This window comes from Triplophysa rosa, linkage group LG15 (genome assembly GCF_024868665.1).
Source record: "Triplophysa rosa linkage group LG15, Trosa_1v2, whole genome shotgun sequence".
Taxonomy (NCBI): Eukaryota; Metazoa; Chordata; class Actinopteri; order Cypriniformes; family Nemacheilidae; genus Triplophysa; species Triplophysa rosa.
Window position 1 is genome coordinate 10688646 of NC_079904.1, and position 24571 is coordinate 10713216.

At 38.7% G+C, this 24571-nt stretch overlaps 4 protein-coding genes across 5 annotated transcripts in view; 2 read left to right on the forward strand and 2 right to left on the reverse strand.

Moving 5' to 3' along the window:
• kif26aa (kinesin family member 26Aa) overlaps positions 1-3421 on the reverse strand; it is a 68848-nt gene extending 65427 nt beyond the window's left edge. Inside the window, exons 1-2 of the mRNA XM_057353001.1 lie at positions 3345-3421; positions 2898-3143 (exon numbers count right to left, since the gene is read on the reverse strand). Coding sequence (XP_057208984.1) covers positions 2898-3143; positions 3345-3404 — 306 coding nt within the window. The 5' untranslated portion in view covers positions 3405-3421. The remainder of the gene's footprint in view (positions 1-2897; positions 3144-3344) is intronic.
• Positions 3422-11680: 8259 nt separating this feature from the next.
• Positions 11681-13854, reverse strand: tmem179aa (transmembrane protein 179a, genome duplicate A). The gene is made up of 4 exons (XM_057353306.1): positions 13512-13854; positions 12960-13097; positions 12802-12880; positions 11681-12693 (listed from the first exon to the last, which is right to left on the reverse strand). The coding sequence occupies exons 1-4, from the start codon at positions 13811-13813 to the stop codon at positions 12517-12519; spliced, it is 696 nt and encodes a 231-aa protein (XP_057209289.1). The 5' UTR covers positions 13814-13854; the 3' UTR covers positions 11681-12516.
• A 551-nt stretch (positions 13855-14405) lies between these two features.
• Positions 14406-18483, forward strand: prph2lb (peripherin 2-like b). 2 transcript variants are annotated; one of them, XM_057353290.1, is made up of 4 exons: positions 14406-14481; positions 14875-15679; positions 17008-17254; positions 17422-18483. In XM_057353290.1, the coding sequence occupies exons 2-4, from the start codon at positions 15102-15104 to the stop codon at positions 17656-17658; spliced, it is 1062 nt and encodes a 353-aa protein (XP_057209273.1). In that variant the 5' UTR covers positions 14406-14481; positions 14875-15101; the 3' UTR covers positions 17659-18483. The 2 variants fall into 2 exon arrangements, with proteins under 2 accessions (XP_057209273.1, XP_057209274.1); XM_057353291.1 differs by lacking the exon at positions 14406-14481 and adding an exon at positions 14496-14552.
• Positions 18484-19600: 1117 nt separating this feature from the next.
• Positions 19601-24526, forward strand: serpina10a (serpin peptidase inhibitor, clade A (alpha-1 antiproteinase, antitrypsin), member 10a). Its single transcript, XM_057352761.1, has 5 exons — positions 19601-19772; positions 20319-20876; positions 21291-21564; positions 22384-22531; positions 23010-24526. The coding sequence occupies exons 2-5, from the start codon at positions 20333-20335 to the stop codon at positions 23193-23195; spliced, it is 1152 nt and encodes a 383-aa protein (XP_057208744.1). The 5' UTR covers positions 19601-19772; positions 20319-20332; the 3' UTR covers positions 23196-24526.
• Positions 24527-24571: the final 45 nt, after the last annotated feature.

The following is a 24571-nucleotide window of genomic DNA, read 5'->3' on the forward strand; positions in this document are numbered from 1 at the left end:
TTGCAGCTTCGAGAGGAGTGTGGCAAAGACTCCTCTCCCAGCAATAGTCCAATCTCCTCTCGTCCCGGTCTGGCATCCATCCCGGAGGACCGTGTGGTGGGTACTCTCACCTTGGGGGACTCCACACCGTCCTCCTCCTCACCTCCTGCAGCCTCTCCACCACCAGCCAGCCTCGGTGGCAAGTGGGGGAGGCGAGCATCCTGGGAGTCCACATCCGAAGAGTCCCAGCCAGAGCCAGCCGTGCCTTTTGCCTCTTTTCTTCAGCCGACCTCCAGGCGGGTGGCGCGGCTGAAGAAAAAGAGGCAGCGGCGGGCAGCGCGGACTCCACCCCAGCCTGTGTCCAGTCCTGTGATCCAGTCCGCGTCCAGTCCGTGTCCAGCCGGTCCAGTCCGTGTCCAGCGGCGTCCAGTCCGGTGCCAGCCGGTCCAGTCGTGCCAGCCGGGTCCAGTCCGGTCAGCCGGCGTCCAGTCCGGTGCCAGCCGGTCCAGTCCGGGATCCAGCCGGGTCCAGCCGTGTCCAGCCGGCCTTCCAGCCGGTCGTCAAGCCATGTCCAGCGGCCTTCCAGCCGGCTCAAGCCATGTCCAGCCGGCCTTCCAGCCGGCGTCAAGCCACTGTCCAGCGGCCTTCCAGCCGGCGTCAAGCCCTGTCCAGCCGGCGTCAAGCCCTGTCCAGCCGGTCCCTGGGAGACTCCCAGGGCAAAGACTGTTCCCCCCGGACTCCTCCTAAGTCCCCCAGGACTCAGCGCCCTCGAGCGCAGCCGGGGACTGGGACTTTCCCCCCAACCCTTTGGACTCCCCCTATGAACTCTTGTTTTGCCCCACCCCCCCTCCCATGTTTGTTGTTTTTGTATGCCACCCCAGTCCTGTAGTCTTGTTGTCATGTCTGCCCCTTGTCTTGTTCACCATGTTTGTCTGGTTTTTGTCTTTGGTCCAGTCTGTCAGGTCTTGTTAGTCACCCCTTGGTGAACACCTGAGGTGTTCATTAAGGGGGGGGGGCTCTGTCACGGTCCCACCGTCTTGTTTATGAAATTCTAGTCGTGTGGTGGGATCGGGGCAGAGTCCTTGGGTTTTATGTGGGAAGGCCATGAGATGTTTGTTTTTACCTCTCATGTGTTTTTCCAGTGTCTCGTCTCTGTTCCCGCCATCTCGTTTCCTCGTTATCCTTCCCTAAGTGTTTAATGTACCACACCTGCCCCATGTCGTTATCCCTCGTTTGTGTTCCTATATTTACCCTCATGTTTCTTTGTCCTGTGCTCGTGTATTGTGTATGTGTTCATGCCGTCGCCCGTGTTCCTGTGTCGTGTGAGAACTGTGAGTCTTGTGTTTTTGCTTTAGTTTTATCCTGCCTTGTTTTAGTTTAAGACGTTGTGTCGAGTACCTTGAGTTTAGTTATTTGTCTTGTTTTCATTTTGCCCCCTCGTGGGAAGTCTTTTGTTTTATATATATATTTCTGAGTTCCGTTTTCCCCATTGTGGGTGTTTTGTTTCTGTTTAAATAAATATATCTGTTAACCCCTTCACTGCCGTTGCCTGCGCTTGGGTTCTTCACCACCAGTCGTGACAGTATACTGTATAAACTTGGTCAGACAAACATGGAAACAAAACAGCTTATTTGCACACTCTCCAACTGTGACGTCAATGTGTATAAATAGGAGCAACAACGGAGGAAACGGGGTCAGAACTCAATTAAGTCAGACAATGTTAAATCTCTTTATATCATTAATTAGTTGATAGCCTTGATAATGCAGTCTTTTCTAGTTTATCACACATTAAGGAAAAGCTCAGTTGGTGAAGTAAAACAAGTGTGCTGCACCCTTTTCTTTTTGCAGTAAAGATCAGCTAATATCATCAGAATGCTCATCATCAATGACAAGCTTGACTGCTTGCATTTATTTCAGCGTTTCCTCTCTTGAATACAGTATAGCCAGTGTACCATCACTCACGATTAATAGGACCGTAAAATCCTGCTGAGTTGGACACTTTCACTCGGCATTTATTGGAATGTGTGTTTTACTTGCAATACAACCTAGCATCCTAGATATCAGGGTGGAAAGGGGCATTGTATTGGTTTTGACCGTTATATAGAGTCATGTCAAGCAGACATGCATGCGAGAGTCCAAATGCAGCACAGCTCATCTTTTTGGCCATTATGTGCTGAAGAGGCGGTGAAGCTTATTCTGCAGTCAACAGTTTCTGCTACACAGAATCAGGATGCCCTTAAAGGGATAGTTCACCTGAAAAATACAATTCTGTCATAGTTTACTCACTCGCTTGTCTTTTAAAACCTGTATGACTTTTTTTCTGCAGAACACAAGCAAAGATATTTTGACGAATGTTGGTAAATGAACAATGGCGGTACATATTGACTTGCATTGTTTTTGTGTCTGTACAATAGAAGTAAATGGGTACCGTTGTTGTTTGGTTACCCTCATTATATTATTATTAATATATATTATTCAAAATATGTTCCTTTGTGTTCTGAAGAAGAAAGTCATACAATGACAAGAGGGTCAGTAAATGGTGACAGAATTTTCATTTTTGGGTGAATTGTCCCTTTAAGATTTTACCCTCAGTGCTGTGGTAATGTGTCCAAAGACCTCAATGACAAATGGTGTTGTGAACTTGCACTGCACCACAATTCATAATGGTCACCGGCTAATCTGTTGGTTATAAATGTGATCTGATATATCGTTATTGCAAAGCAAATTATGTTACAACACATCTTTGTGGATTTAACGCATTTTCTACACTTGTATTGTCTCTCAATTTTCTTAAATTCTGCATTCCGATGGACATTCTTAAGACTGTCTAATAATAACAGACTACAAAACTGTCAGTCTCTTCATGGTGTAACATGCCCTGAGAAGAATTGCTTTAATGTTTAGTCGAATGCACAAACCTTCAGCGTTCCTGGCTCGGCCAGCTCCAGCGCCTGCCTGTTCAGATCGTTCGCGATGACTTGACATCGCTGACACAGGTTTTCTCGCCCATGCTTGTTCTGGAAATGACTTAACTCCGTTACGGACACTGAGCCACCGGCACCCTCCGGGTTTGGCCGGCTGCCGCATTGCACTTCCTCTGCTGAATGAAGTCTTTTCCTCGGATTAATTGCTGGAGTGTGCGCTGATTCTGATATCTCAACAGTCTAATTTGAGAAGAAAAAAAAGAAATATAAAAAGCATTCAAATTTAGAGATGTTTAAGTTTATGTAGACTGTTAACATCACAAGAAATATCAAAAAGCAACATTAAACAAAATGAATCAAATAAGAGTTAAACAACAAAGTTAACAAACGCTTAGCATTCTTTCATAAAATATGCGTTGTTTCTGTCAAGTCATATCTCACCGTGAACCTTCTGGCATCTTGTCTGCGCGCACCACCTTGTACCCAATAATTAGAGCGCATGTTTCTTGTATTAAATGTCCCCGGGTAGCTACTCGCACCACACAGTGTGATTTGATCCGACTCACTTCACGACTTTTAACAAACATTTACACTTGTGGATTACCATAACTCCATGTAACCGTCGCAAATGTAGTTTCCCCAGCTTTTAGGCATGATGGAAAGCTCGTCAGAAAAGTGTTGCAAGTTTTCGGCTTCACAGTCCCACCTTTGCGTCAATGAATGAAGTTATGTTTCAAAGTTATTCACATTGAGTCACTATGGGCGGAGCGGAATGGCCGTTTGGACAGCTCATCCTCTGACTTTGATTCAGATGAACACAGATTAAACTCGCGTCATGTTCTTTTGTACTTTTGTAAAGTGTTGCAAAGTTTTTAAAGGGAAAAAGTGTAAATTGATTCTTGCCAACATGGTATGTACTACTTCATGTGTTTGTACTGTGCATATAGTATCCTGCATTTTATGTATAAAATAAAATAATTTTACTGCGTATAAATTTATGAATAGATTTTAAAGTTGTATACATTCTTGGTGGACAAATTGAGCAAAGTAAGTGAATTTAACAAATCTAGTGTGAAACAGCAATGTACCCCCCCAAATTCATAGTGTGTGTGTGTGTGTGTGTGTGTGTGTGTGAGAGAGAGAGAGAGAGAGAGAGAGAGAGAGAGAGAGAGAGGCTCTCATCATGAAATTTCTGTGCTGCAATCAGCCTTTAACAATACTCTAGCGCCACCATGCGGCCGTATTCGCTATTTACATCTCCAATAAAGGATTTTAAAGTTTATTCATTCTTGACTCTTGCATACACCTTGCATGTATTTACATCGTTTAATACTTAAGAATTAATTGTGTAAACCGGTTTAGAAATATAGGGCCTATGTTCTTTTACACTGTGAGTAAATGTGAATTCAGTTTTAACGCAGTTCAATGTAATGTCATGTTTTTACGCCGTTTAAGGGTTTAGATGTCTGTTAAACGTAAAAAACGACGAGAATCATTGTCTTATGTGATTTTTTTACTTGTCTGGACATACTGTAGCAGTCACACAAACATGTTGCGTCTGTTAGACGGAGCTGTTCTTGGTGCTGAAATGACTTGTAGCCTACGTGTTCTTTTTCCTCCTAGGAAATGCAGTACGTCACCTCACACTTTCATGTTAATTGTAATATATGTAACACAAGTAAACAAAACAGCAGTGCACACTTGAAATTAAGTATTACCTTTTGTTTTCGCTTCAGATAATGACTTGTCAATCCAAATATAACATCATCATCCAATAGAAAAGTACTAAATTCCACAAGTGTTTCCTTCTGCTGTACATGTCCTGAGTCTTTTGGTGAATCACGTAAAGCCATGTGAAACCTTTTCCTTTTCGTGCCGTTTTTCATAAGAGTTAAAAGTTATTACCCAACAATGCTGCTTAATGCAGCAATGTGGCAGGAATCTAAGTGAAGCTGTTACTAAACCGCATGTACCTTTTAAAATGTCAATATTGTCAGTGCAGAATTACGTCAATCTGACTCCATCCTGTTCATGTGCTCACCCCAGAAGCGCGAGCATACCTGGTTGAATCAAAACTGAGCGTAGACTGGATCAATTCAAGTCTGTGCTGCTGCCTCCGCCTCTCTCTCTCTCTCTCTCTCTCTCTCTCTCTCTCTCTCTCTCTCTCTAAGTGTTTTATTCTTGTTTATGTCAATGTTTTATCCTTTTTTATTTATTTTAAATATATTCCACTTAACCATGTCTGAGAACACAATCACTTACCTTGTATGTATTCATGGATTACCGTTGTAATAGGCATGTTATATATATTTCAGGTTTCACAAAACTTATATTCTTACCCAGAGAATTTAAATAGAGCTACTAAAAAACATACAGTGCAAAAACTTGTTGCTTTGTAAAAATAAGCAGATATGTGCGACCATCTGCCTGGCTTTGGCTTACACGGGTCTTTGATGGGGAAATACATTACATTTCACAGAATTTCGTGCGTCCGATATTTACAATCCATTTTGAAGTGATTTGCAACATGTCCAGTGGTCCCTTGAGTCACACTAGACCTGACCTGAATCCTAAAGACCGCGTCCTGAGGGAACTCCTCAGCTGTTTTCTACCCTGTGTAATCTGGCCAAATTCCCATTAATGGAAGGATGAGCCTCAGAATATCATTCATGAATTCCACAGGCTGTCATTTTAAGACTCTTCGGGTCTTTTCTTGACGTCTAGAGGGGTTTCAAAGCTTTACCCAACATGTAGTTGTTTTATATGATAGCGTTGTTCTGATATAGGCCTATTAGTTCGTTTAATTATGATACTATGATAATTTTGTCTGCACCAAAAAACTTTTGCATAGGCTACTTTTGTAAGAAACATTTTATTTTGAATAAATCGTCCAAAATTAAATTCTTTGCTATAGCCTCCGTGTTTCATCTAAATTGTAAAAAGCAATATTTCTTCAGAGTTACAACATTGTTCGTATTTACAAAATACAGAATATCCAAAGTCAAAAAGAAAAGAGGTACATTTAATTTTTTTATTTTCATACAAAATGCATTAAATCAATTCAAAACATAAAAGCAGGCATGAGTAATAAAACTGAGAGACAGAGACAGAAAGGCACATAGGTTACTGTACACAGACTGTAAGCAAACAAAGCATTATTCTGTGAATTCAACAAACCTGGTTTTAACATAGTAACACCCTGTTGACATTTTCCTTCGTCTGATCAAGTGGTCCTGAACATTTCACAATTTTGATAGGAACTGTTGAACTGTTGAGAACCACTCGACCAAAGAGGAAGCTACAGGTTACCGAAGAGTATTAAACGCGATGTAGATTGAATGCCATAGATCCTTCACCATCTGTTGTTCGCTGCTTGAGAAAGAAAAACATTCACACTCGAAGCCCGGATGAATCGTTTCTCAGAGAGATCTTTCCAACCACACCAACTACTGCATGCTGTGCTTTCTAACACATGGCGCTTTTATAGAGAGCAAATAGACGGGGTCTCACACAGGTTGGTGTGGAATGATGATCATGCCGGTTGGACCTGTCAGAGAGGTTCCTAGCATGCGTGGGCTCTTTAACGAAGTTCGTTCACCCTAAACCTACTTGCTAGACCGGTTATAGGAGGACGAACACACCTTTTCTTAAGAGAAACCCCGGCTTGAATTTACAGTTGTCGAGTTTACTTAGGCCTATACATGATTGATTTACAATTTTCAGTGTCTCACATTTGATTCATTTCTATTCATTTACTCTTGTATTGTGAATCAAATCAGATCAACTGTGTAAACTTTTCAAATGAGTTAACTCGAAATTTTCAACTATGTATAACAATACAATACAAAAAGCACACATTTACAACAATACAGTCAGTTGTATTCTTTTAGAGGGCGATACTGCAATTCACAATAAAATGTCAATGAGGAGTATGAGAGAGAGAGAGAGATTTCAACTAGGCCTATGCATTTAATGATGATGTACAACAGGTCTCAGGTTTTCACATTGCTAACATTTAAAAGAGGCATTTGACCAAACAAGGAGAGATGAAAATGTATATGGGTTTCAAATTGAATAAAGAAAATTATTATTTTTACTTTACAAATAAGGCTCTATAGCTATCGTGACATATATGATTATGATATTCAGCCATTATCAACTAAGAATCTAATAATTTCTATTTTGATAATTATTTTCACAGAAAACTGTTTCATCCTTGTTTTTTAATCCTCATTCTTTTGAAACCTATTTTGTTGCCCTCATTGAATTTAGGCAAGCAGAATGCTTATTCAGTTCGCTCTCTATTTTAAACACAATAAATATGACAATAATTATAATATATAGTATTAAACCTGATAGTGAAGCACACAGTAATTTGATATACTGTAACAACAAATGACATCATAAAGGAATAGTAGGCTGTATATGCAAAGAATAATAATAATAAAATATCAGGAGTTTAAGTCACTTTATTTTACTAATTTATTCATGTCCTGTTCAAGTGGCATCTAAAGCTGATGTCACTAGCTGTATTAATGCATATTTTACCATTCAAAAACAAGCACGAATGCTATTCTACAGGATGTGCTTGTAAAGATGCCATCCTCTGACTGGAAAAATCTAATTGGAAGCTGTTGTCTACATGGCAGACCAGTTCTTTGAGGTCACAGTGAAACTATCCCAACTGCTGACATTTCTCAGCTTTAAAAAACTGATTCTATGGGCAATGATACATGATGAGTTTTAGCACAAAATCATAGACTTGACAGATACCCTACTGCATGTAAAGTAGAATGCGATATACCATATACAATAAATTATACATTAAATAAAACATAAATAATTGTAATATTTCAATTAATGTGTTGTTTAAAATGTCCTTGTACATAAGTAGAAATACAAGGAAACAAGAAGATCTGTGAAGCAAAGCACTGTAATAGACATAAACCTCAGATCAAGTCCACAAAAATGGTTAAAGTCTGTAGGCTAAATACATTGTGCACTTATTCATGTGTGTGTGTGTGTGCGTGTGTGTGTGTGTGTGGACTTGGTTTTTATATGTTAGTGGGGACCTAAACCTGAATGCACACCAACACATGGGGACTCGTGTCACCGTGGGGACCAAAATTGAGGTCCCCATGGGCAAAAAAAGCTAATAAATTGTACAGAACAATATTTTTTAAAAATCTAAAAATGCAAAAAATGTTCTATGATCTTTAGGTTTAGGGTTAGGGGTAGGGGTAGGGGATAGAATATATAGTTTGTACAGTAAACAACTCATTACGCCTATGGACTGTCCCCACGGGGATAGTAAACCAGACATGTGTGTGTGTGTGTGTGTGTGTTCATGTTTGTATATCCCGGTGGGGACCTAAACCTGAATACACACCAACACATGGGGACTCGTGTCACCGTGGGGACCAAAATTGAGGTCCCCAGGGGCAAAAAAGCTAATAAATTGTACAGAACAATATTTTTTACAAATCTAAAAATGCAAAAAGTGTTCTATGATCTTTAGGTTTAGGGATAGGGTTAGGGATAGGGGATAGAATATACAGTTTGTACAGTATAAAAACATTACGCCTATGGACTGTCCCCACGGGGATAGTCAACCAAAGCCTGTGTGTGTGTGTGTGTGTGTGTGTGTGTGTGTGTGTGTGCGTGTGTGCGCGTGCGCGTGTGTGTGTGTGTGTGCGTGCGTGCGTGCGTGCGTGCGTGCGTGCGTGTGTGTGTGTGTGTGAGTGTGTGTGTGTGTGAGTGTGTGTGAGAGCATTTGTCTGTCCACTTGCATGGGACTGAAGCACACATGTCCATATAGTTAAACTTGCATGTGGGGTAAATCAAGTACTGATCACTGCATTGCATTTGCAGATTAGTCTGTATACCTTAAGGCTTACATGTATTGTAAGACACTTACAATGTTGCTCCTTTCAAATCTATCACACTGTACTGGTAGATCCTGACTGACCAGAAATATGCATGTCAATGGACCAAGACCCCATGTGTCCAAAAACCAAATGATGTTGCTTCTATCACACAAGTGCATAACCAGGGTCACTAATTAATCATTTTTCCAAATTTTCCCACATTTCCAAGTTAGAAAACGAAATAAAACTATGCAGTAACACAAATGATAATGTGAATTATGTTTACATGATACAACGTGAAATATTTTTTCTGGCAACTTCATTGAGTTAAATTAGCCCTTTTTATAACATTTTTTATTAAATAAAATGTTAGTTTTGCAATTAAAGAAGCGGTTTTAGCTATTGTTTGTCCACAAAACTAATCAAAAACATTTAGGCACACACCTCCAGATCAAAGAATTTGTAAGGTCAAGAGAAACATTTTAGTCAAGTGATCCTAAACTTGTGTACACTTGTGCGACAGCTGGAACCGCAGTAAGATGTCAGACTCCACATAAAAGATGTATTCTTTAACTCTGTGGAGTTTTAAATATTCTATATTTGTTAACTTCATACATAAATTAATTGAAAGTCTTTCTCTTATGATGAGGGTTACCGAAGAAGCCATTAAGAGGAATTCAAGTATATTGGCTCTAGGTTCTCTAAAGGTTCTGCTTGTGTAACAGGTGAGGAATACATTGAGGGTATTTTGATTTTTAAGAACAAATCCAAAATATGAAATAAGTGATATGATCTTTTCATATATATTTATTGGGCTACCAAGAAATAGCATACTTGCTTAAAACATATCACAAATGACTTATCTCTGAAGTCATCATTAGGCCTTTAGAGAAATGGGAGGGAGATGGATGGAATGCTGTTTGTACTGAACTGACTATGGCTCATCCACATTCTTCTCAGAGAGACTCTGTGAAAATTTTAGCCTCTGTGACAGATCTGTAAATCTTTAAACCAGCTTCACATTTTATGTCTGAACAAAAGGGCTGGTGTAGGCTACTTACTGTATAGGGTGCTTGACTGTAAATTGACTTTTGATCACGTTGTCCCTTTATCTACTTGCTAAAGCCAAACAACATATTGTGACTAACACATTGTGACAAGGTCATCACAGATCACAAAGCCATGTTAGGAACATTATTGGGCTATATAGAACACAAACAACAGCTACAGTATGAAATGCATTCTAAGTAAATAACAATACACTGTAAAAAAAATCTGTACATTGACAGTTAAATGACTGTATATTTTAACGGGAATTTTCCATACAACATGTGTTACGGGTGTTTTTCCGTGTATACACATTTTCGAATTGCATTATGGGACCGTGATCGCGGCTCCGACAACTTATGGTCATGGACGTATAAAGCACAGCCGTAACACAACATTTTACCCAAGTTTTTCCACTTTCCTAAGTACTCTTAATAAAATATTTACACGACATTTCAATTAAACGACTGCTTTATTACCATTATTAGTGATATTGTATAGTTTGGTTGACAGTTATCGTGGTGTCTTTCAAATTAATTTACAATGAACGCTATTTTAAACGTAGCATCTGGCCGTCTGTGTTTCTTGTTTTTTATGCGACAACCACCACCGCAGGTAACTTTACTTACTTTACTAAGGTTACGGATATCCCGCTTATAGACTGATTTCACGCCACCGCCATGTTGAAATCGAAAGCGAGGCAGAAGTTGGGAAGAAAATCGGAAAGACAGATAGACTGCAGTGGTTTGTACAACCAACCTAAATTCTTAAATGTGACAATATAAGCATGGATGCGTGTCACACGAACTGTGATATTACAATGTGATATTACAACATATCCTTATGCATGTTCATCATTGTAAAATGTAATTGTAAATAGTAGTTGAAGGTTAAGTGTTTTTAACTTTTCATTTAGATGCCTTTTCAGTGGTTCAGTCCTGGTTTAGGTCTGGAATTACATTGCATCTCAAAGTTGACTGTTGAAGATGTTCCCAGTTTTGCAATATTGGAGTTAACTTGGTTTCTTGAAATGTATTTGTAATTTGCCCACTTGTCCTTACACATGCACCTTAAAGTAAAATTTTAAGCCAATTTCCAAAGAAGTTGTTTGCTCAAGTAAGACCTCTTACAGTATGTTTTTCTATTTTAGTCATTATTACTTATTTAGTAATTATTTGTAATTACAAATTATTTGTATTCATTAAAGAATCTGTTTTTATTACAAAGTTGTTGTTTACTGCTTCTTCACACTTATGTATAGCCTACTGTAGAAAAAAGGGTTTTGTTTTACTGTAGGTAAACTATACAGTACATTAAGAGTATTTTTCCATTTTTTAATTACCGGGGAAAGTCAGTGAGTGTTGGTATACCATTAAATGAGTGAAATTGCCTTATTTATTTATTGTAGGTATACCATTAAAACACAGAAAATATCCACTTTTCTACAGGTATACCACTAAAACATAGAAAATAACTGTTTTTTATACATATACTTTTAAATAACAGAACATGTTTAGTTTTTTACAGTAGTTATACCATTAAAAACAGAAATGTTCTTGTTTTTTTTACTGTGGGCACACTGTCAATTAACAGAAAATTTCCGGTTTTAATTACGGTTAAAAAGTCTGTGTAATAAGCTGCCAGTACTTTTTCCGTTGTTTTTTTTTTGTGTGTAGGTTTTACGAAAGACAACAGTGGGAGTTCAGTCTTCATTTGATTGATATCCAAATTAAATTACAATGTCATTGTCTCATATTACTGAGATAGCCTAAAACTAAGTGTCTGTTTTCCATTGTAAGTGAAAATAAATGGAAAAAGAAGGCAAAATCTCAAGATTCTTAATATTCTTTATCATTTGTGGTCTTTTTCTATAATCCAATTAAGCAATTTTGCCAAAAAAATATAGCGTAATTACCATTTAAACAGAACCATGGAAACGAGCAAATGCATGCCTATGCGTTGAAATGATTTACGTTTATATTCCGATAAAAATGTTTAATTATTTGGTTGTTTATAAGGAAACAAGGATCAAATCTAGTTGAATATGTGCAATTCTTTAAAAAAAATATTTCAGCCACTAGGTGGCGACAAAAACAGCAAAACGTTTAAACGCTGATCGTTGAGACGCAAATCCAAATTGATACAGTTGTGAGATGTTTTGCCAAAACTAAGTGATCTGGTATCATATGTACATTTGATTTTTTAATAATAACGGTATCATCTTGTATGTGTTGAATGAAAACAAATTTCTTACTGCAAAAAATCTATACTCATATATTTATTCATAATTTATTAAACAAAATAAAACCACCATGTGTGTCATTGCGCTTTTTTCATATTGTACTTAGCTTATTTTAGCTCTTGTAAGAACACATACCCCATCTTAATCCTGATAATAATAAATTTGCATAACCATAAAAATACAACATTTTACAACCCATGTACCAGTATCAGTATGATGTCTAGAGAACATCACTGGACCTTTAACTCTCTGAGCCTTGAGTATGGCATGTGCAATGATCATTCATTTAAACATAAACATACTTTGCAAATGATACTAAAGACCAGACTCAGAGTAATGTAATATTTGTCATAGGTTTTGTACAAAATGGTTAAGATTATTATTTCAGGTCTCATAAACTAGTAGCGGTGTAACTGGTATATACTGTAAAGGGACTGAGAGAGAGAGAGATGTTGGTTTACATCATGACATTCCTGTTATACACATAAGAACTCTGTAAAGGATGACCGAGCAGAAGCTCCTTCTCCTGAACTAGACTGTCCAGCAGCTCCTGCTGCCTGTGGTTATGATAAACCTTCATGAAGGCCAGCACTGTTAGACCCAACCAGCATAACCAAGATGACCACAATCCAAACTGTGAAAGAGCGAAACAGACAAAAAATGTTGCATTAATATCCTTTATTAGGAGTATTTTGTGCATGAGACTTCTGAAAGATTAGCTTGACACTAGAAAATGTTTTACCTGTGCGATGGCAAACTGGTCATAAAAGGATGAGTTATCAACACCAAGCTCTAAATTAGTGTCTTGCAGGTCCTCACAACTGCCAAAGAGAAATGCACCCATCTTAAAACTTTAGTAATATTACGATTTTTGTTCAGATTTATACTGTCACAGCTTACCTGCTTGGCAAGGCCCCCTTTTCAGTGACTGCATCACACCATGAGTTGAAGCCAACACTGGTAATGGTGCCCGCCACAAACACCACAAATACCACAAGGAGGGACAGCAGCAAATTCAGGAAGGCGTGGAAATGAGAGCTATAAAAGATGAAAGAACAACTATTGAATAAAATAGTGTATCATAAAATGATTTGCTTTGATTATTAAAATTAGGAAAATGTAAATATGTCATCCCTACAGAGAAAAAAACCCCAAACCATCAAAAAAATTCTAATGGGTTTAATGGTTATAATATAATTATAAATGTTTTGGAAACTACATTATGATGGTCTCTGTTGGTCTCTACTGGTGATGTATTGGGATATGATGATGGGGTCTGGTGAATAGGAATCAATAGAACAATATTAAACCCTACAGGAATAAGGCCCAAAACACCACTGTAATGGTGAGCAGGAACAGCTGATGATTCATATTGGTATCTTAGAATTATTCTTTTGTTTTTCAGCAGGATTTAATCCCGGATATACTGTAACTGCATAGGGGGTCACCTACTCGTCGTGCCCTTTGCAAAGAAAGAAAAGCGTCCTCCACGCCTGTACAGCGGAGAGGATGAGCGACACGATGCCCACGAAAGTGATAAAGCGGCAGGATGACTCTGGACCCCATTCCTCAACAACAAAGCGCTGCTTCCCCATCGTCATGTTCTCATTCTGCCACATTCCCTCCGTAAACAGCAGGCATCTTCCCTGGAAGTCATCCCCGTTCTCGGAGAGTGGCACAACGGCGATGAAACCGAACAGAAACGCTAAAAAGTAAAGGATGCACTGACCGAACAGAAAATTATCGACGGCCATCGTCCTGGCGACTGCATTCTGCTGCTACTGCGCATGTCGATGAATGCTGAACTGTCTCTGCATCATTGGACGAGGACTAAAAATGTTACCACTTGTACTGTAAATTACATAGCTCAGATTTATAAACAAGAATAATTATGGATTAAAATAGATTTGTGTTGTTTTTCTTGCATGCGTAAAATTTCACATTTTTCCTAAAATTGATCATATTTGAGATTTGAATGTTTTCCCGATTCACATTTCTGTATACATGTATTGTATTTAGCACACTAAATTATAATAAATAAACAATAAGTAAACTGCATTATTTTTATTTATTTATGTACACTTTTATTTATTGGTAAATATGATGAATAAAGTTGGGCTCCTCCAGTTGAGTCTGTATTTCTCCCTCATCTCATGTATACGCACGAATTTTAGGCAGTGTTGTGTCTGATGGATTTTACTTTACTACAAAATGAATGTTGAGCGTTTTTTATTACTGTTGTTAAGTGGGTGGGGTAACGCTACTGTTATTCGCGTGGGATTTGCCCAGATGGCAAGGAGGTGTTCCATTAAATCCAAAGGATAAATGGATTAGTTGGAGGTCAAAGCGAGGCTGAACGGAAGTCACTTTAAACCTTCTCACCTCAAGTCTTATTTCTTACCAACATGCTCGAAAGAAACAAGTAAGTGCCTACAACTAAAATACCTGTTTATGGATTATATGACCATATGTGAATTTATGAGAAATGAACAGGTAGGTTATGTGGTTTTGAGGGGGGTTATTGTGACAGTACAGTAGAAAGCTGACAGGTATTAGAGAGATTGTACTTTACCTACAAGAATAGTGTTCTTGACCAATTTCATGAACACTAAAGCACATCGGCTTACAATTTTTAAGTGTGCATTTGGACTTGGTACTTCAAATAATATGTTATTAATAGCTTTGTTATCATTTTAATTCACAGAATTCTTAAGTTGTAATCTTGCATTATTTACTGCGTACGTATATACTGTATTATCAAACAATGTAAATTATCTTGCCATTTCTTTCCACATCTTCCCTGTTTTGATTTCAGTACCGGTACTGGTATCCAGCTAAGGTCATCATCCAGGAGTGTAAAAATACCTCATGTAAGCGGCTTATGAACCCCTATTGTTCTTCTATCCCAGTTCACTTACCTATTCCGTGGAACATTTTCACCATCCTCTCCAATTTGCCTTCATTTATCACCCTAGAATAAAATTGACACCAGGATATCAACATTTACTGCTGAGACGGTAAAAGCACACCCACCCTTTTACAATGGCCGTCTTAAAAGTGACATTCACGAAGACAAATAGAGACAAATTGGCGCAGGTTTTATGGGTGTTGAACTGTGTGTCTGTGGTAACAGGAGTTACTCTCTTCAGTCTGGGCCTGTTCCTAAAAGTGGAGATCGAGAAGCGCCGTGAGCTGATGTCAAAGGAGATCGACTCAGTGCCAAACATGCTTATCTCCGTCGGTCTGATTGCCTGCGCGGTTAACTTTTTAGGGGGAAAGATCTGCTACGACTGCGTGGACACCACCAAATTCCTGCGATGGAAGCTGCTGATGCTGCCTTACATCATTTGTACATTTTTCTTCACATTTTGCATCCTCGTGGGGGCCCTCATGTGCTATAGCATGCGCAATGACCTGGAGGAGTCGCTGTTTCAGGGCTTGCGCGACGCCATGCGGTACTATAAGGACACAGACATGCCAGGCCGCTGTTACATTAAGCGCACAATGGACATGCTGCAGATGCAGTTTCAGTGCTGTGGCAATGGAGGCTATCGGGACTGGTTTCACATACAGTGGATCAGTAACCGTTACCTGGATATGACGAATAGTGAAGTGGTGGAGTAAGTCAATTATTTTACCCATAATGCACTTTTATCTCATGTGGTTAATTCTGATAAATTACGAATAAAAATTTGTTATTTTAAAAGTGGGAGTAAAGCAAGTATGCATTTTAATGCCCTGCTAGAAACCCAATAGAAAGAAACCCAATAGAAACCATCACAGAAATTCTAATGGTTAACATTAAAATACCATTATGAAACATTCGATTTTCATAAAAAACCTCGACAAAATTCCTTATTGTAGTGTATTTTAGGCAATATTCCAACAGGATCATTGTGCCAGTGAACACCCCACCAACAGAATCACATACCAGAAGACACCATTACGGTTTCCATTAAAACCAATAAAATTCCCATTATAACCATTAAAGGGGTCATATGGCGCGAATACGTGTTTTTCTGTGTCTTTGGTGTATTATGAGTTGCCCATGCATGTATTAGACACGTAAAATTGCAAAAATTTAAGTGTCGGAACAAAAGATGCGTTCTATCTAAAAGTGAATGCTCACCCAGACCTGCCTGAAACGCCTCATGTAACCACATCCCCACAAATCTTCGTCAGTTCGTGGTATAATTTGACTAAGACCGCCCAAATGTATACCCAAGTGGTGGGCGTACCTGTCAGTACAATTGAACCTGATGTTCCAAATATGGTAAGAGGCGTTACATTTGCGTCACACGCTTGCAGTATTCGACCAATCACTGTGCACTGGTTAACCGACCAATCATAGCACACCTCGCTTTTCAGAGCAATGAGCTTTGTAAAAAATCTGCGCGTTTCAGAGAGGCGGGGCAAAGAGGAGACACAAACATGCACGGTATGTGGAAAATACAGCGTTTTTTTAACCTTAAGTCGTGTATACACATTGCATTACATCTAACAAACGATAATATTCGTTTAAGCCGTGTCATATGACCCCATATGAAATATTCGATTGTGTTTTGGGCAGGGTTTTAAAAACAATAGAAACCATCACAGAAATTCTGATGGTTTTTGTTAAAATACCATTATGAACCATTAGCTTTTCCATTACAACATTCAGTTTTTTAGTGTGTTTTGGACATCATTCCAATAGGATTTAATGGTTCCCATCTGCCAGATAACATCCCACCAAATGAATCCATCAAATACAATTTCCATTATAACCATTAAATCCATTAAATGTTTAATTGTGTTTTTGGTTTTTGAACACACATGATAAAATGTTTTGATATCACTTAATTGTTGATGTTTACTATCATACATATTATACATATTCTGTTATTTCTTTACTAAAATGATTCTTTATTCATTTCCTATACATCCACTGAAATAATCTTTGCTTCAGTCGACTACAGAGTAATGTGGAGGGTAAATATCTGATCGATGGCGTGCCCTTCAGCTGCTGTAACATACATTCTTCTCGACCCTGCATCCAACATCAAATCACCAACAACTCGGCGAACTATAACTATGACTACCAGACGGAAGAATTGAACCTGAATCGAAAGGGCTGCAGGCATGCCCTTCTGGATCACTACACAGACATAATGCAGTCCATTGGTTTAATTGTTCTCACCATCTGGCTTTTCGAGGTTATTATTTTATAACTATATTTGCTTTTTGTAATGAAATGTAAATGTTTGATTGAGGAACATAAAGATCTATCATCATTTACCAATGCAGTCTTTTCAAGTGCATTGGTTTATCTTAGCTATAGCTAAACTCAAGTACATTTTCCATTTCTTCTTCTTTCCACCAGGTGTCTGTGTTGACCGGAGTACGTTATCTTCAGACGGCCATGGAAAATGTGTTGAGGTTTGGTGACCCTGACTCAGAATCTGATGGCTGGATTCTGGAGAACAGCATTGCTGACACAGCCCGTTATAATTTCAACATCATTAAGAACTTGGGCAAGTGTTACCAAGTGGACGATGACCCCAATATTGATGTACCAAGCACAAGTCAGCAACCACACGAGAACGTGCCTGCCAGTTAAATACCAGCGAGCGGTGAGGTAGTACTAAAAGCATGGATATTTACCCAGCCAATAATGGCAGCCTTGGAGATCAAGCTCTGTACTGAAGCCTAACATGACTCTTTACCTGATGAACACAAATAGGAAACAAATGTAAACTGGAATTTGTTGTAACTGTAAAACTATGCTGAAAAGGTGATCTCAGTTCGAAAGTTACTTCACAGCAATGTAACCCTTGTGCCATAAAAAGAGAAATGAAAGAGCATTTTAGGAAGCTGCATGGGAAACATGAACATGAGGGGATTTGTATAAACTCAAGATCCAATCTCAATCAGTTCATCTCATCCTGTAAAATATAATTTGCAATTCAGGGATACAGTTCCGGTGACCAATGACTTACAAAGTAAATCGGGATGAACATGACAGTAACAGGACTTAACAAAAAGGTAATGGAAGACATACTTTTCTGTGCCTCTATCCTGTAATGAAAATTATTTTGAGCACCCTAATATCTCAATGGCACATTTAAAGATTATGTTCAAACAACAGGCCTGTGTCATTATCGAGAAGGCATACTACAAAAAAATGCCTTTTGTGGTCCAACAAGGATCTTTTTCTTCTTTACTGTATTTACACATTTGTGAAATGTAGTGCAGATATCATTTTCTTGTTTTTAATTTTCTTTCAACAAAAAGGCCTTTAAAAAGGTGTTGGGCTGGTGCTCTGAAGCCTTGTAGGACCAAAATGCTTCCTGCAAAATTGATGTCTTACATGTAACGAGCTTTGCCATCAGATTTTGTTCTGCTGTGTTTATCAGCATGTATTAAAGGCTTTTTGTCATGACATTTCAGAAGTGGTTACACTTTTATAAAACCTGTGAGAATGCCTGTGATAAAAATTATACAATTACACTAAAGTGCATCAGTGTCTAGAATGAATAACTAGCTTGTTCCTGTTATGTTTGGTGAGCCCTTCAAAGGGAGCCAAAGTAAGCTCAACTTGTGCACAAACAGTGCTCTAAACCAAATCCCTTGATCTAAAGAGATTGCTCGCCACTTATCTTCCAATCCTTCACTGGGCCAAGCAACCGATTAAGAATGTACTATCCATCTTGGATTAAAAACAAACTGACTAGTAAAAACACATCCTAATGTATATATAGTCTGGTTGTAAAAGTATCAGAGCGCATGTTAAGTGCTGGGATATTGCTTGGTGACCACAATACAATAGAGGAAACAATAATTTATAGACACATAAAGGCCTAATTGATCCTTCTTAATATTACTCATATATTTAATGCACATTCATTCATAACACATATTTGTTACAAATTGTTACAAAACGTTGTGTTGCATAACAAAACTTCCTTTAAACTTAGACTCTGTGTGCAAGTGTCTGTAAAAACACTAGACCATTGTACACACACCTTCGGATGATCAAAACTTTTTACCCCCAGAAACACATACACTGTTGCATTGTAGGCAGCTTCCCTTTGGACCCCTGGCCTGGGCTGCGAGCGTAACGTAGTCAAAGCTCCGCCCCCTTTGAGTAGGGGTCTGTATCCGAGACTGGACAGTGGACAGTGAGTGCTTTGGGCGTTTTCCAAACTCATTTACTTTGTACATGCGTGGACATTTTATTTTGACGTTTCATATTGCATACGCCGTGTCAGTCACCTAGCTGAAATGTGACACCCTGTGGTTTCTCCTGAACATCATATTAACAGTTTTATAGGTATGGTTTATAATACTGGGTGGTAATAATTTCGTACTGCGTTGTATTCCTTTAGTTTAGTATTTTTGTACTCTTTACAAAACCACGATATTTTAACATATTGTTAAAAAATAATACAATAAAATAAGTGATGAAAAAACAATTAAATTTAAGAAACAGCCTATATTATACAGCATACGCATTGTTTTATTGTTTTACGCAAACTGCGTACGTCAATGGTCAAGAATGCGCAAGGGCGGATGTTGTGTAATATTCGTGCGCTGGTTTGTTGTTGGTGGTTGATGCCGTTATGTGAACTGATTTTTACGTTTTCATTCACATTTAATTCATTTACATTGAAGGAATTGAACACAACCGTATCCATATATCCAAACTGCGCTGTGACGTCAAAGCAAGCATTAGTAAGTGGGCTAGATAGATAAAATAGAATATCCTAGAGATGAATTAATTCAATGCACGCAGTTGTGAAATGAACCACTATTCCGCATGTGTGTGTATGTATGATTTCAAATATGTTTAATAATAGTCGCTGTAGTTAGCGCCATATATCATCTACGGTATGTCGTCATAATGTAAACCTCAAGCATTGTCCTAGGGTATACTTTATTGCATGTGAATAAAGTTACGGCTTTTACATCCCAGTGTTTTTTCGGCTGCTATTTTAGATGTGATGTGGAGGACTGATCTTATTTATGTCGGCCTCTGTATGATAACGGGCTGCATTAATCTATTATTTGATATTAGATGAGCCAGTTGGTGTTCGTGTTTTTCGTTTTGGTATACATTTTGTGCCCAGCTTTATTTCCCAAACATCTTGCAATATCTAATCTAATGCAGTCAGCATTGCAATGTGTATTATCATACTGAATAACATGTCTATATGGTTTTTCAGTCTAGTTATATTTGCTTTTTGATGTCGAAAAACTCCACTCTATTTTTCTTTAAAGCACAGAGACTGAAGATGGGCATCATCTCCCTCTTGATCAGTTCATCTCTCCTTGCTGTGTGTGTCCTCGGCCAAACTACAGGCATTGAAGAGCTTGCCACCAAGAATGCAGACTTTGCTACCCGGCTTTACAGCACGGCTTCCAGTACAAGTGATGACAATGTCGTGGTTTCAACCTTCGGGGTTACTTTGGCTCTAGCCACACTAGCAGTAGGGGCCGGTGGGACCTCTCGCAGCGAGCTGCTACAGGGCATAGGTGTGGCCTCAGTGGAGAAAGATAGAGAAATCCTACTTCAGCAGCTTAGAGAGACCACTGCTCAGATCCAGGCCACCGGTCTCTTCACTAGCCAGCAGATAGAGGCAGACGCCGGCTTTAGCACCAGGGTTAAGCAGTTTTATGATGCAAATGTTCAAAATGTGAATTATGCCAATGGGGTGATGGCCAAAGGGAGCATCAATGATTATGTAAGAGGCCGAACGGGGGGTAAGGTCAGTGATATGGTGGAGAGTGTGGATCCACAAACCATGGCCATGTTAATAAGCGCTGCTTACTTCACAGGTAAGAAACATAATTCATAGGGTGTTATATTAATATTTCACGATTAGAGGGATAGTGCCCTGAAAAATCAAGATTCATTATTTAGTCACCGTCATGTCAGTTCAAATCTATATGACTTACTTTCTTGTACAGAACACAAAAGAATGTATTTTAAAAAATGTTACCAAACAACATTGCCTCTCATTGACTTTTTGTGGTACGGACACAAAACCACTGAGACATTTTTTTTTATAATAAAACATTTTCTTTTATGTTCCAAAGAAATAAAGTGCAAATACAGGTTTTAAACAAAATAAAGGTGAATAAATGACAGAATGTGTACTTTTGGGTGAACTATCCCCTGGTAAAGAAAACACTTAACTACATGCTTCAAACAGTGAATATACAAAGATATCTCCTCTTGATCTTTAACAGGCCAGTGGCAGCAACCTTTCAACGCTAGCAACACCCAAGAAGAGCGCTTCTATGTCAACAAGTATACCATTGTGCAAGTGCCCATGATGTTTCGCTCAGACAAATATTACCTGGCCTACGACCCCACCCTGAAGGTTGGCATTCTGAAACTGCCTTGTGAAGAGGGCATGGCCATGCTCGTCCTTCTCCCAAACGAAGACGTGGATTACACCCACATTGAAGAAAGCATAACTGGTCACGTATTTCGCGGATGGGTTGCGAAGTTGAAAAAGACGTGAGTCTTGTCATCTGTTTTCTCATTTTTTGGTATGCCGAGGGGAAAATATTTTCCTGAGTTACCATATCATGCTTGAGACAGTATATACCCTAGACCAGTGGTCTCCAACGTGGTGCCCGCGGGCACCTGGTAGCCCGCATAAACTCTGTAAGGTGCCCGCCAAACACAGGGCTCAACAATAATGCTCAGGACAGTTGACGAATCTGTGACTATACGTATCAGCCAAGTGCTACATCATCATGAAATGTTATTAGCACGTGTTGTAAGCTTTAATATATTCAAGTGGAAAAATATGTGAAAGAAAACAGAATTTGGTCCTGTGAGCCTAAAAATAATGCATCACGTGTTTCAAGTTTGAAAGTATTTTATCAACAAGTAGCCCTCTAGATGATTTTATATCTTCAGGTAGCCCTCGCTTACAAAAAGGTTGGAGACCCCTGCCCTAGACTGTAAAATCAAGCAACAAAAAGAAAAAATGAAATAAAAATGACAGTTCAGTCTTGCTCTTCCAAATCCATACTGTATATGTTTTTTCCTGTTATGTGCTTAATCCTCTTCTCTGCTTCAGCTCTCATATCAAATATGGAACCTACAGAATACATCAAACATCATCGGTTCTCATAATGAAATATCATGACATCAAATAACATACATGTTAGTTTACATTAACACAATTGGCACTCAAGGTATTCATTTTATCAACGTGTCCATTCCCTGGAAATCGAACCCGTCACCTTGTTGCTATCGTGATGCTCTACTCTTTTAAAATGATGTATAAAGGGCACAACTTTAAATGTCTATTTTCTCTTCCTTCAGGAAGTTGGAGGTTCAGCTGCCCAGATTTTCACTGAAGCAGTCCAACTCGCTCAAGATGAGTCTGGCCAGCCTGGGCATTAAAGAGATCTTTGAGAGCAATGCAGATCTGTCTGGAATCAGCAGTGCAGAAGGCCTGAAACTGTCAGAGGTATAAGATCATCTTCAAACAGAGGGGACAAGCGATGGAAACTAATGAGAGCATAGAATGAGAATGAATGTGGTTGTGTGGTGTTGAATGAATATGCTTGTTAATATTTCATCAAATGTCACTCTTAATGCATATTTCATGTCTACCAGTGATTACACAACAGGATTTCAATTAGTGTCATTAAGAGCATGCATTGATGCCAACGATGGGATAGGGTTGTTGTCGTCTTAAGACACATACAGTTTGCTACAGTGCTTTCTGAAATGAGCATGAGTATTAGGCATTTAAATGATACAAACTGATATATAACTGAAATGAATTAAATAATATTAAGAGGGTTCTGAACAATCAGAATCAGAATCAGAAGAGCTTTATTGCCAAGTGTGCTTGCACACACAAGGAATTTTCTTTGGTGTTGGAAGATCTGCTAATCTGTGTCGATGTTAGCATGCATTAACCACTGTCGTTCTGCTTCCAGGTAGTACAGAAGGTCGCCGTTGATGTGGATGAGACCGGAGGCTCATCGGGCTATGCCTCCAACAATTTCTTCACAACTCTTCCTCCCAGGCTCACTTTCAACCGACCATTCATTTTCATCGTCTACCACGAAGCTACAAAATGTATTTTCTACATAGGACGTGTCGTCGACCCAACAAAGAACTAATTATGTACAGTATTAAGAAAGCAATCGTATATAACCCCATACAATTATCTGTCAGTGATTCCCAACCACAGGAGCGTTAGCCTACTTGTAAAAATATATAAAGCTAAAATTATGATTTTTAATGGATTTAATACATTAATAAATTCACAGTTAGGCTTTTCTCCACGATCAGCAACAAGCTTGATTGTTTCGTTAAAGCAACACTTTGTAGTTTTTCGACCTTAAAATAATGTCTCAAAAATGATTTCAGTGGTAGAACAACTCTTAACCGGATGAACACTTCTGCCACTGCTACCTGAGCAGCCTCCTAGAGGCTACAACCACACTCAGTAAGTTCTGTGTTCGGGTCGGTACACACAGCCCCGCCCATCCCCTGCCTGCGGAAGAGTGCGATATGGTTTCCAAACAACGTTTCTGCATTCGCCAGTTCAATCAGATTAGTAAACAAATGCACGTGTATTGTGCTGCCCACAGGAAAGCTTATACAGCGACATTATTTACGTAACTGGTAACAGACAATTGCGCTTATCAACCACATGGGGGAGCCGTAAGCAAAAGTTCTATAGTGCTGCTTTAAAAAAAGCTACTTGGAGAGTCTTTTCACCCAGTTTTAATTTGTATTTATTTTATTAGTGTTTAAAGGTAATATAAAGGTAATATATGGCCACTTAAATGAAATGAATAATTCTCAGTGATATTCGTGTATGTTACAGTTAAGCACAAAATGAAATTTCTGGCAGTGTTAATGATTGCCAGCCAGGGACCATTCGCTTTTATTGAATAGATAAGTGTCTACATTCTTCAGATTTTCTCCCTTTGTGTTTCACAGAGGGAAGAAAGTCATAAAGGTTTGAAATAACATACGAGTAAATAACAGAATTTTCATTTTAGGGTACTATGCCTTTAAGAACACATTTCTGTGTTTGAGTCAGAGTGGTTGGGAAACACTGACCTATGTCCATTCCTCCCCATTTGCTTGGATATCCAACCTAAATTTATGTGCACAATGTACGTACAGTATTTTCAATGGACTAATTTCAAGTAAAAAACTATTAATGTAATATAGTAATGTATTATACACAATATGCATCTGCAAAATTATTTAGTTTGCAAGTGTCTGTTAGGAAAAAACTGTGCATTTATAGTGTTTGCTTAAGTGGTTAATTTAGGATGTTTATTGATGGAGTGTTACCTACACAGTATTTTACATGTCAAGTTTCATGTTTGTTTGTGCTTATAGAAATATGCCTTCTTGTAAGTATTAGCACGTGAATAGGGTGTTCCAACTGCAACTCATTAAAACCGTCATATTCAACGTAATGTTTATTCATTGGGTACTAAGACATTGGCGTAAATCAGTCAGGTACTCGACGGCA

Excerpts from the sequence above, each read along its gene's own strand:
- tmem179aa (XM_057353306.1), bottom strand. The coding sequence starts at position 13,813 with ATGGCCGTCGATAATTTTCTGTTCGGTCAGTGCATCCTTTACTTTTTA. Across the intron at positions 13,098-13,511 it reads CTTTGCAAAGGGCACGACGA|CTCTCATTTCCACGCCTTCC; the intron begins GTAGGTGACCCC and ends CATCTTTTATAG. Across the intron at positions 12,881-12,959 it reads AAGGGGGCCTTGCCAAGCAG|TTGTGAGGACCTGCAAGACA; the intron begins GTAAGCTGTGAC and ends TCTCTTTGGCAG.
- prph2lb (XM_057353290.1), top strand. The coding sequence starts at position 15,102 with ATGGCCGTCTTAAAAGTGACATTCACGAAGACAAATAGAGACAAATTG. Across the intron at positions 15,680-17,007 it reads ACGAATAGTGAAGTGGTGGA|TCGACTACAGAGTAATGTGG; the intron begins GTAAGTCAATTA and ends TCTTTGCTTCAG. Across the intron at positions 17,255-17,421 it reads TCACCATCTGGCTTTTCGAG|GTGTCTGTGTTGACCGGAGT; the intron begins GTTATTATTTTA and ends TCTTTCCACCAG.
- serpina10a (XM_057352761.1), top strand. The coding sequence starts at position 20,333 with ATGGGCATCATCTCCCTCTTGATCAGTTCATCTCTCCTTGCTGTGTGT. Across the intron at positions 20,877-21,290 it reads AAGCGCTGCTTACTTCACAG|GCCAGTGGCAGCAACCTTTC; the intron begins GTAAGAAACATA and ends GATCTTTAACAG. Across the intron at positions 22,532-23,009 it reads AAGGCCTGAAACTGTCAGAG|GTAGTACAGAAGGTCGCCGT; the intron begins GTATAAGATCAT and ends TTCTGCTTCCAG.